This window comes from Delphinapterus leucas, chromosome 19 (genome assembly GCF_059928025.1).
Source record: "Delphinapterus leucas isolate spDelLeu-1000000601 "Yukka" chromosome 19, BTC_Dleu_Yukka2, whole genome shotgun sequence".
NCBI lineage: Eukaryota > Metazoa > Chordata > Mammalia > Artiodactyla > Monodontidae > Delphinapterus > Delphinapterus leucas.
The window spans coordinates 45930505-45942621 of record NC_143147.1 but is presented as its reverse complement, the minus strand read 5'-3'; the positions used below and the strand labels follow the sequence as shown (position 1 = coordinate 45942621).

At 58.5% G+C, this 12117-nt stretch overlaps 1 protein-coding gene across 2 annotated transcripts; it reads left to right on the top strand.

Moving 5' to 3' along the window:
• Positions 1 to 20: 20 nt before the first annotated feature.
• EPN3 (epsin 3) lies at positions 21 to 10556 on the top strand. 2 transcript variants are annotated; one of them, XM_089901098.1, is made up of 10 exons: positions 21 to 1519; positions 3238 to 3923; positions 4891 to 5009; positions 5695 to 5775; positions 5963 to 6088; positions 6984 to 7113; positions 7586 to 7855; positions 8023 to 8139; positions 8268 to 8498; positions 8706 to 10556. In XM_089901098.1, exons 2-10 carry the CDS (start codon positions 3386 to 3388, stop codon positions 9032 to 9034), a joined length of 1941 nt encoding a protein of 646 aa, XP_089757224.1. In that variant the 5' UTR covers positions 21 to 1519; positions 3238 to 3385; the 3' UTR covers positions 9035 to 10556. The 2 variants fall into 2 exon arrangements, with proteins under 2 accessions (XP_089757224.1, XP_089757223.1); XM_089901097.1 differs by lacking the exon at positions 5695 to 5775 and having other exon boundaries at positions 51 to 1519.
• Positions 10557 to 12117: the final 1561 nt, after the last annotated feature.

The window sequence follows — 12117 nt, the reverse complement described above, 5'->3', positions numbered from 1 at the left end:
CATCAGCTGTGGTGCCTGGCATGAAAGGCTTGGGGCTTAGTCTCCCTTCCAGGTCCCCGGGAGAAGGGCGAGGAGGGCAGGGTCACAGAGGAACCTGGAGGCATCTTGCCTGCCGCCCCTCCCTCCCTACAGCCCCCAAGAAGGGGGCCTCCTAGGGCTCGCTCCCCATCCTGGGACTAGCATCTTTGGTGGCATTCCGCACAGACTCCTGCCCACTCCTCCTCAGCCCCTGTTGCTCCTGTAGCCTCAGGACAGCCCCCACCCAACTCCAGTGCCCCCAAGACACATCTGCCTTTGGGCTGACTTAAGCTTAGAGCTAGGGCTCACTCCTCTTGTCCCTCCTGCAGCAAGAGTTAGCGCACTGCCACTCCCCCCACTGCCCAAGCTGGACCTGATAGGGGGGAAGGGCCTGGCACTAGATCCGCCTTGGCAGAGGATGGGAAGGGGTGCGGGCCCATGGGGGCACACAGTCTCTGGGTAAACGCATGCATGTGACTCAACATATCTGGGTTCCTCCCGTCTCCCTGAATCCCCACTCTGGGAATGCCATCTGCTGCCTTAGTCCTGACAGATCCGCCAGCGCTGTGGGCCCTGAGAAGAGCAGGCTCCTGTCCCTTGTAAAGCTCTTCTTGGTACCCCAAGCATAGGAGAGAGCGGATGCTCTTGCCGCCATGGCCTGCCCCGCCCCCTGCTGGCCCTTCTCCCATCCCCCAGCCCGTACCCTCCTGCCTCCCGCCTCCCCCACCCTCTCCCCATCTCTGAATTGGCCTCTCGGCCTGGCCTTCTCAGTGTCCTTCCCTCCACCTGACAGGGTCTGGCTCAAGGTCACTGCAGTAATTCCATACCCGGCTGCCCGGCTGCCGCCGCTGCCACTGCTGCCTTATCGGCTGCTGGGTTTCTGTTTCACTCCCTTTTATTTCTGGGCATATTGTGTTCGATAAAACCCTTTGCTTGTAACACCGCTGGCAGCTCTCCCGGCCACCCCCTCCCGCGTTCCTTCCTCTCCTTCTCCCTCCCCTCGGTGCTCCCTTGGCCTCACCCTGCCCTCTCTTCCTCCCTACCTGGTCCCCTTACACTTCAGTGGGGGCGGGGCCTCCCGGTGTCTCTGACCCCTCCCTTCCCTCAGCTCAGGCAGAGGCGTGTGGAGAAGCCTCCTCCATTCCCACCTTCCAGGAGAAAGTTCAGGCAGAGCCTCAGGGCCCACACTGAGGGCCCCCTTCTGCTACGCCAGGCCGGTTAGGAGGGCCGGGGCGGCCCTGGTAGGGCTCCTGGTGGAGTCAGGATGCCCGACTAGTTCTGCTGGTTTCAGTGACCAGTGCTGGGAGGGGCTTGCGCTCGGTGGGCTCTAGGGCACAATTATTTCTCATCTTGACTCTTGCCACCCGCCAGCCCACAGGCTGGGGAGGTAAAGACAGGTCTGAGTCACTAGTGAGGGAGAGGGCAGGCGTTAAACAAGTGTTGGCTGTGGCATCCCACAGAAGGCCCGCCACTGCCGGGACAGAAAGGCAGCAGAGAGAAGGTAAGCCCGCTTTCAGCCAGCACTCTCCATCCCGTCTGTGCCCCCACAACGTCCTACCCTCTGGGTCCAAGCTCTCCCAGGCACGCGGGCCCTGATGAAAACTGCCAAGGCTTTGAACTGAGCCCAGGTTAGCAGGGCTGGCTGGAGGGAGAGTTGAGATGGGGGGCAGGGGCCGACAGGCTCTTTCTGACTCCTGCTGAGTCCTAGGGTAGAGCTGAGAGGTGCAGTCTCCATGGTTGCTGTTGGTGGGGGGTTTGGGTGGAGGCCAGGTCCAGCGAGTGTGGGGTGTGTGTGTGTGTGTGTGTGTGTGTGTGTCTCCACATCAGAGGAATGGTGGTGGCAGGGGGATTCGGGTTTTGGTTTCTGGTAGGGCCCTGGGAGAATCTTTCTCTGTCTTGGGCCTCGGTGTGCTTTTAGCGGATGGCCTGGTCCTGAGGCTGTGGGCTGGCTCTAATCTTCCCTCAGCTGGGAGATCAGAGGTCTACCACGTGCCCAGGGCCTTGGGGGTTTGGGGAGCCCAGGCTGGCCTTGCCCTCAGAGAGTTTTCATTCTGGCTGAGAAGGTGGGACTGAAGCAATAAAGCAATCAGATGAATTAATTGGATTCGTATTCTGGACACCTAGGTGTTAGTCCCAGCTCTGCCACCTACATGCTGTGTGACTATGGGCACGCCATACCCCTCTCTGGCCTCAGTGCTCTGGTGTGTACAATGGGTCCTCTTTGGGAGGCAGCCTCCCCCAGATGTTCCTTCCTTGCCTTGCTGCCTCACTCCTCCTCACTCTTCACTTCAAATCTCGGATCAGCTCAGCCATCACCTCCTCTGGGAAGGCTCTCCTGATTTTCCTAGCTTGGGTACTCCTGTGCTCCTCTACACTCCCATGCTGGACTGTGACTGCCTGTACCCTCTCAAGTTGGATGTGTGTGGGCCAAGGCTTGTACTCTATGCTTGCCATAGAGCCTGGCTCAGAGAAGTCCCCAGGGAATTGGTGTTGAATGGATCAAGCTACAAAAATTAACAGTATAGGGCTTCCCTGGTGGCACAGTGGTTGAGAGTCCGCCTGCCGATGCAGGGGACACGGGTTCGTGCCCCGGTCCGGGAGGATCCCACATGCTGCGGAGGCTGGGCCCATAAGCCATGGCCGCTGAGCCTGCGCGTCCGGAGCCTGTGCTCTGCAACGGGAGAGGCCACAACCGTGAGAGGCCCGCGTACCGCAAAAAAAAAAAAAAAAAAAAAATTAACAGTATAAGAAGAGGGCAAAGTGAGGATGGAGAAGTTGGAAAGGATAGGTCTTAAGGCAGATCCCAGCAGAAACAGGTAGTGAAGTAGAAGCAAGACAAGTAGTCATTCCTGGGGGGTAACTTTCGTGTCCCTAAACTAAGAGCAAAAACTGTGGAGCATGTCTACCTGGGTTAATCCTGGTTCCGCATTCACCAGCTCTGTGATCTTGGACAAGTCATTTAATCTTTCTCTCAAACTTTCCCCATCTTCGGATGGAGGTAATAATAATAATGTCTTTGTAGGTGTGATTGTAAAGATTAATGAGCATGCAAAGTTAGAAGTACCTGCTGAATAATAAGTAAAATAAAAAAAATAAAAATGAGTGCCTGCCGCAGGCTGTTCCTGGCAGCAGGGACACCCTGGCCAGGGCTTTAGTCGCTGGCTGAGTGGCCAGCAAGGTGGCCCATTGCTCCTAAGTTCCAGGCCCTCTCTTCCTCAGACCCATGTGGAAGCCAAGGACACAGCCGCCCTGCTGAGAGCACGGCGGCCCACCCTCAGAGACCGTGACCTCTCGACGACGACGGTGGCCCTCCTCGGCCCTCCACCTCCGGCTGGGGCGGGGGCCGCCCATCTCCAAGTCCCCAGCCATGACGACATCAGCGCTGCGGCGCCAGGTGAAGAACATCGTGCACAACTACTCGGAAGCGGAGATCAAGGTGCGCGAGGCCACTAGCAATGACCCGTGGGGTCCGCCCAGCTCACTCATGTCGGAGATTGCCGATCTGACCTTCAACACGGTGGCCTTTGCCGAGGTCATGGGCATGCTGTGGCGGCGGCTCAATGACAGCGGCAAGAACTGGCGGCACGTGTACAAGGCGCTGACGCTGCTGGACTACCTGCTCAAGACAGGCTCCGAGCGGGTGGCCCACCAGTGCCGGGAGAACCTCTACACCATCCAGACGCTCAAGGACTTCCAGTACATCGACCGCGATGGCAAGGACCAGGGTGTCAACGTGCGCGAGAAGGTCAAGCAGGTGATGGCCCTGCTCAAGGACGAGGAGCGCCTCCGGCAGGAGCGAACCCACGCCCTCAAGACCAAGGAGCGCATGGCGTTGGAGGGCACGGGCATCGGCAGCGGGCAGCTGGGCTTCAGCCGTGCCCGCGGTTCCCCATCCTCCTACAACTGTGAGTGAACCCGGGGCGTGGCTGGGGACAGAGAGGCAGCCCGAGTTCTGACCCTGGCTCTGTGGCCCCAGCTGTGGGTAAGAGTCCCCACCTCAGAGGGATGTGTGAGGATTCCGTGAGATAAAGGGGTTGACATGCGAGGCCCAAGGCCCGCACATAGTAGGTGCCCGACAAGTCAGTGCGAACAATGATGTTACTATAGGCTTGTTATCGTTAATTCGCTGTCTGGTAGGGGCGTGGTGGCGGAAGCATAGGCTCTGGAGTAGCAGTCCTTATTCTGCCCCTTCCAAGCCATGTGATCTAGACAACCAGCTCTCTGGACCTCAGTTTCCTCATCTGTAAAGTAGGGATAATTTTGTTTGCCTCAGCTGTTCAATTTGAGAATTAAATGAGGCCTCGGCGCTGTGCACAGACACACAGCACGTGGTGCTGAGCGGCATCCTCCTTGATCCCCCCGCTCGAGGGCACTGCCCTTGAAAATGGGGGCGGCTGTAGAGCATTCTCAACTCTCCTACTCTCGAACGGAGGCACTTTCCTGATCTGGGGGGCACTCAGGATGGCCCTCCTTGACAGTAGGCTGAGAGCCTGGAGAGCTGTGACCGTGACTGGAACCTCTCCCCCTCCCACTGCGCTTGACCCCAAGCTGGATGGGGCGCAGCTGTAAGAGTCCAGGAACTTGAGTCAGGGGACCTGGGTTCAAGTCTTGCTGCAGGACCCTAGCCAGGCACCCCTCAGAGCTGTTGCGAGTCTGTAAAGGAGGGATTGGGCTCTTTTATCGGGGTGGAATGGAAACCTTACAGAAAGTGCCGAGCACACTGCCTGGTCCTCTGGGGCCCGCGACTGCCAGGTGTTCCCTTCCCCCTCAGTTTCCCTGTCTGAGCCTTAGCTTCCCGGCAAGAGGCGGGCAGGGGAGCCTATGGGTACCTATGTGGTTACGGAAGCCACGACGGATGGTTGGTCGTTGCAGCCTCCTCCTCATCTCCCCGCTACACCTCCGACCTAGAGCAGGCCCGGCCCCAGACGTCAGGAGAAGAGGAGCTGCAGCTGCAGCTGGCCCTGGCCATGAGCCGCGAGGAGGCTGAGAAGGTAAGGCGCCTCCTGGGGCAGCCGGGGGGCGGAGGGAACTGGAGGAGGGATGGGTGCCTGGATGCCCCACACCTTTTATTCTTAGGCTCCCCTACTCTGGTCCCCAAAGCCCTAGTCCTGCTCCCAAGGACAGCACAGCACCTGTGTGCCTTGGGTTGGGTTACTGGGGTTGGGGTCTGTCTCCCCACCCCCAGTCCTCTGCAGCTGGGCCTGGAAGGGGTAGTGTGTGTGTGGTAGGTTGGCAGTACCGTTTGCCTCATGGAGGGGAAGGGGTGAGTGTGCTGACAGACACCTTCCTAGGAGACACAGAAATATGCTGCCCCCCCATCAGCTGTCCTTATGGGGGGCAGGGACAGCCTCCCTGATAGCCTCCTCTCTGCCATCGCCTCTGTGGATCCAGGCAGACCTGGCAGGACACAGCTGGCCTCGCACAGCAGGGCTTGGAGAGCACTCAGGGGACCCAGAAAAGAAGGATGAATCTTCCTGATTTTTAAACTGCATCTCAGATCCAGATCCGGGCAGGGAGAAGACCACACCCATACTGCTGTCTGGGGGCAGGCTGCCCACACCCACTCAGGGTGGGCATACCTCTCTCCACTGCCCTTACCGGCACAGGGCAATGCTGCCCTTCGGCCCAGGAGTGGGAACACTGGGCCAAGTTCACCCCTCTCTCCCTCCCTCGCAGCTGGTCCCCCCAGCCTCCCGCAGGGACGAGGACCTGCAGCTGCGGCTGGCTCTGCGCCTGAGCCGGCAGGAGCGGAAGGTAGTGGGCCGGGCCTCCTGTGCTGCTGCTGCCGCTGCTGGAGGTGCTACGCGGGCACTGACTAGGCTCTTCCCCCTCCCCGTGGTGGTCCTGCTGCCCCTGACCTCTCGGCGCCTCCCACCCTACACTCTTGACTCCAGCCAAGGTCCCCTCAAGTCCAGCCTGGGCTGCTCACGCTTTCCTTCTGCAGGAGGTGAGGTCCTGGCGGGGAGATGACTCCCCTGTGGCGAATGGTGCTGGGGCCGGACCCCACCGTCGTCGGGACAGAGAGCCCGAAAGAGAAGAGAGAGAGGAGGAGAAGCTGAAAACCACCCAGGTAGAGGGACTGGGGGCCGTGGGCTGGCAGAGCCTGGGAAATGAGTTGCGTTAAATACCTGTAAAGAGTGTGGAACAGTGCTTGGTATCTAGTGAGCACTGCGTAGTGCTAATTCAATGAAAATAGGGGTGGAGGGGGTTTAGCAGACCCAAGTCCCGTCATGCATGGGCTGATGACTGAACTGGTGGCAAAGTGGGATGCAAAGAATCCTGATCTGAGGTTCCTGGATTTGCTGCCACTTAATGACTTGGCCGCACTGTCATTGTCTTGGCCTCAGTTTCCTCCTCCGTACAGTGGGCTTGTTGGACAGTTCTGGCTCTGACATTCCAGGATCTTATGATACTGTGGGTCAAGGCTGGGGGTGGCCTCAGGCATATGGTGCTGAAAACATCTTGGGCTCGTACACACACTTTCCAAGAGGGAGGAGTGGGTAGCTGTTGGTAGCAAGGCGACCTTCCAAAGCTGTCCGTGCTATCCCTGGGGTGTCTCTGTACCCTTTCTGCCAATGCTCATTGTGGCCAGTTTTTCTTGGACACTGACTTATAGAAGTAGGCTCATCATAAAATGTCTCTTACCACTGATGGGCTGAGGGGCAGGACAGCTGAGGAAAGGGCCGGGCCTTCTATCCCAGCTCTGCCTCTCCCTGGTTATGTGGCTTTGTGCAGTTTGATTCCCCTCTCTGGGCTCCAGCTGGCACATCTGTAAAATGGGCACCCCACCATCTTCCCTACCCACAGCACAGGTTGTTATGAGGATCAGACACTAAACAGATGAGGAAACATAACTGGAAAGCACTGTGCAGAGGCGAGGGACCATTAATAGATGTTTGTGGAATGAATAAAGGAGAGAATGAGCTGGAGTGAGGATGACAGGTCAGGGCCCGCCCTTCCTCCAGGTCCCACCCTCTCCTGAGCATGGCTGCCTCTGCCCCCAGCAGTCCTCCATCCTGGACTTGGTGGATATCTTCGCACCAGCCCCGGCCCTGCCCTCCACACACTGTTCTGCGGACCCATGGGACATCCCAGGTGGGCATGCAGGGCTGCAAGGGGCTCCCAGGCTGGCCCCAGAGAGCCCCTTCCTTCCCAGCCACTTGCTGGCATCCCCTTCCCACAGGTGAGGGCCACTGGGCAAGCACTGCACCTCTCTGAGCCTCAGTTTCCTCTGTGTCTTGGGGTTGTAGTGAGGGAGGGGGCACATCCGAGGAACTCAGCTCACGGGAAACTCAGAAACGTTCTCTTGTTGCTTCTGGTCACCCTGGGTTTCCTGGCCCAGCCTGTCCCTGACTGGGAACGTGGCCTGAGCTGCCTATGCCCTGGGGATCCAGAATCCTGGAATAACTTGCTGAATATGGGCTCCAGCTTGCTGGGTAGTCCTGAGTCAGCATCGCATCTGGGAAATGAGTCCCTTGGCCTCTCAAATTGCTCTGGGTAACTGGGAAGGCCCTGGACTGGGGGTTTGAGTGAGCCTGGGGTCACATCTGTGCTGTCCCCATTTCAGGTCTCAGGCCCAGCACAGAGCCCAGTGGCTCATCCTGGGGGCCTTCGGCAGACCCCTGGTCTCCAGTCCGCTCAGGAAGCATCCTGTCCCAGAGCCAACCCTGGAACTTGCCCCCTATGTTCTCCTCCTCTGAGCCCTGGGGCCGGACCCCAGTGCCGCCTGCTGGACCACCCTCCACAGACTCCTGGGCACAGAACTCCCCCCGCCACAAACTCCTCAACACTGGGGCCGACCCCTGGGGGGCGTTGGTGGAGACCTCCAACGCACCTGGTAAGTGGAGGGCCAGGGGGTGTGGCTGAGGGGATGCTGGGTCCCCTTATCTCCAGTGCCAAGGGGCAAGAGATCCTGTGTTAAGAGGGCAGCTTGCCTGGAAAGGGATCAGCCCAGTGCCTGCCCTTCTGCCAACCCATCTCATCTCCCTTTTCCTCCTTGGCTAGTGCTGGATGGTGCCTCGACCTTTGACCCATTTGCCAAGCCTCCAGTATCCACAGAGACCAAGGAGGGGCTAGAGTGTGCCCAGGCCCTGCCCTCCGGGAAGCCCAGCAGTCCTGTGGGTAAGCAGGAGTCAGGGAATGTGCAGCTCTGGGGAAGGAGGGGCCCACCCCGAGCTGGCCTCTGCCTTCTTCCTCTCAGAGAGACCACACACTCTCCCTACCAGTGAGCTTTATCATTTCTATTCCAGAGCTGGACCTGTTTGGAGACCCCGACCCCAGTTCCAAGCAAAATGGCACAAAGGAGCCAGATGCCTTTGACCTGGATGTGCTGGGGGAAGCACTAACCCAGTCCAGCAAGGACACCCCAGCGCGCCGGACTCCTGAGTCCTTCCTGGGCCCCTCGGCCTCCTCCTTGGTTAACCTTGACTCATTAGTCAAGGCGCCCCAGGCTGCAAAGACCCGGAACCCCTTCCTAACAGGTAGGACACCCCCTCGTCCCTGCTGGGTCTCAACACTGGGGTCCCCTGCTCTCTCTCCGTCTCTTCCTTTACAGCCCAGACCCTGCCCTAAAATCTTAGCTCCTCCCTATTTCTAAGACCCCAGATCTGGCCACCTTGCCCCTTCCCCACTTAGGGCTATGTGCCCCTGGCCCGCTCCAAGTCCCCCAACCCAATCTCGTTCCGCAGGTTTCAGCACTCCATCCCCCACCAACCCGTTCGGCGGGGGCGACCAGGTCAGGCCGACCCTGAACCAAATGCGCACCGGGTCGCCAGCGCTGGGCCTGGCGGCCGGTGGGCCGGTCGGCGGCTCCATGACCTACAGCTCCTCCCTGCCTCTCCCGCTTAGCAGCGTGCCGGCCAGCGTGACCCTCCCCGCCTCGGTCAGCGTCTTCCCCCAAGCCCGCGCCTTCACGCCGCCGTCCCCTGGGAGCCTGCCGCAGCCTCTGCTGCCCATCTCAGGCTCCGCCGGGCTGCTCAACCAACCCCCGCAGGCCAGCACCAACCCTTTCCTCTGAGCAACGCCCCCGCCTCCGGCGGGCCGGCGCGTGCGCGTGAGGCCCCGCCCCACGTGGACGGCGCTGGGCCACGCCCCCTGACGTAGCGGGCGCGGGGCTGCCACGCCAGGACCCACCCCGGGAAGGAAGGCAGGCTGAGACTCCGCCCCGAGGCCGGCGCAGATGCTGCTCGCTGGCCTCCGCATCCTACTGACGACGTCACTGGGGCCGAGACCACGCCTCGTAACAAAGACTGGAACCCACGTCCTCAGGTCTCACCAAGTGGACTTTTTGCCGGGCGTGGCAGCCAGGCCCGGACCACAGCACGAATCACCGGCTGCCGTGGGAACGACTGCTCCACAATGTGGGGCACAAAAATGCTCCCACTTCCTGTACAGCACCCTCAGCCTGGCACCTTCGCTTCCACATGCTCCCCAGACTCTCATTCATTCAACCATTTATCACACATCGGCGCGGGGCATGCTCTAATAGCAAGGGACAATAGACAATTGTTCCCTTGCGCACTCGTTATGTGCTAAGCACTTCAGACAGATTATTTCATTTAATCCTTGCATCAGTGTTCTGAATATTACTCCCACTGAGGAATGGCTACATAATTTGTGCAAAATGCAAACGTGGGGGCCCCTTGTTCAAAATTGGGTTAAGAATGTCAAAACGGGAGCAGCAGAGCGTTAGATCAAGTGCAAAGCCCTTGGCCCTGCTCCCTCTTTATAGGTGAGGTTCAGAGAGGCTAAATGCCATGCTCAAAGTCACAAAGCTAGCAGAGTGGGGCTGCGATTCAGAGTCAGGGGATCTGGCTCCACAGCTCTGAGCTCGCACCCTGGGCCCCAGATTTAATTCACAAATACTGACTGGCTGCTGTGGACAGAGTGCTAGGCTCCTCTGGGAGGGATTCAAGAGTTGCTAAGCCCGCAGCCTCCAGGAGCTCAGAGCTCAGTGGGGCAGGCAAGCCGGACCCAAGAGCCCCCACGATCCTTTGTTTTACTGAATCACCTTACATCTGGCTCTTACTCCTCTCGTCTTTTCACCAGGACTGGCAAGAAGCTCAATTTCAGCCATGATCCCTCCTGGGGGGCTTGTGTGGGGTCTGAGAAACCAAGGGGAGGAGCAGGGCCTGGTACCTCATTCTGAGGGCCACCATGGTGACCCTCACTTCTCTTCTACTCAATGCTCTCCAACCACTGGGCACTGATGTGTCTTCCGTGCTCAGGGTCTGGCTCTGAAGGCAGCAGGCCAAAGGCCTGGGGTAAAATGGCCTTCCATAGGCCAGAAACACCAAAGTTGGTGGAGGAGGACACAGTGCCGGTCTCCTTCCTAAGGTGGGGGTGGGGAAAGGAGCTGCTTTGTTTTTTTGGAGGGAGGCAGTCCTACTGTACCTGTTACAGGCAGAGTGGACAAGAGCATCTACTTAGGAGTCAGACCGACAGCATTCAAAACTGCTCTAAGGTTTGCACTTAATAATAATCACTTAGTAATAAGTGGTTATGCTCCCTGACCTTGAGTAAATTACTTAACCTCTCTATGACTGTGCCTCCATTTCCTTACTTGTCAAATGGGAACAAGAGTTCCTTCCTTATGAGGTTGCTGTGTGGCTTCTCCCAGGCCAGTGTCCATTCAGCCCAGGATCCACCCTGTTCAGAGATTAACCATGAGGAATGAACCTGCAATACCTCTCATTCCTGGTTTTGCCAGGCAGTACCCAGACCCATCCATCTTCTGCACAAACCTGGGAGATCTCCATCCTTCTTGGTCACTGACCCACCTTTCGCCCCTCCTCAGCCTGGGTCCTCCTCTTCTAAACTGGCTCTCCCTGTGGACACCGCTTCCCTAAGGACTCCCAAGGGGTGCCGTTTTGCTTCCCACCAAGAGGAGGTTGGTAGTCTGGCTCCCCATTTTGCTCTGGACCATCTTTCTCCTGGAAGACCCCTCCCTCCTTGGAGGCTGGAGCCACCTGGTGTCCTGCCTCCTCCCGCCTGGGGCTGCGCTCCACCTCATTCTTCCCGTGCCATGGCTCATGGTCTTCTCACCCAGATGTTGCTCAATCTTATGTGATTCCATTATCCAAGAAGATGACCTCGCCACCCCTTGACCTCTCAGCTGCTCTCACCCCTGGTCACTCTCTGGGGCTCGTCATCATCCTGAATTCCTCCACATTAAAGCCAGGCTTCCTGTTCTCTGATCCTAACCTCACTCTGTCCAGGGAGCACGCACACCAGCCTCTCCCGCCTGCCAACCCTTCCATCACTCCACCATCCCAGCTTCTCAGAGGTCTCTCTCCTCCACATCATTAGATGCCTTCTCTCAGCTGAATCCTTCCCTGTGACATTTGCCATAATTAATCTCATCCAGCCTGAGAGTGTCTTTCCATCTTTCCCCTCGCATCAAGTGCCCCTCCTCTCTATGTCCCCTTTCTTCCCCCCACCCCAACCCACTCCAATCAGCTTCTACTGCCGGCATTACCTCCTGGAACTCATCTGCCAAGTCCACCAATGGCCTCCACGTTGCTGAAGCTAGTGGACCTTTTTCTGTCCCATCCCAGTTGGCTTCTCCGGAGTCTGACCCTCCCTCCTTGTAACTCTCTGTCCCTTTGCCTCTGGGACAACACCCTCTCCTGGTTTTCCCATGACCCTCTGTGTCTTTCACGGGTGCACTTCTGAGCTCCTCAAGCCCAGGCCCAAACCCGTGCCTCTCCTCTCGCTGCAGTCAGCCTGGGTGATCCCACACTGTCTGCACTGAGCAGCCACTCTGATTCCTTTCTCCCATCAACCCCTCCTCTGCATTCCAGAGCCTTGTCATCTCCGCACGTACATCTCAAGGACATCTCAAACCAACCGTCCAAATGGACCTCATGAACCCATGATCTGAGTCTCTCCCTGTGCCCCCTCCTCAGCAAATGCCCCCCCATTCAGCACCAGCCCCACTCTGCACTTCACTCTTGACACCCCCCTCTCCCTTATAGATAATCCTGACGATGTTTCCTCTTCCGCTGACCTCAAGTCCACCCCTTCTCTCCATCTCCACCTCTGCCTGGTGCAGACCTCCCAGAGCTCTCCCCTGGGTCCTGCTATGGCCTCTGAACCCTT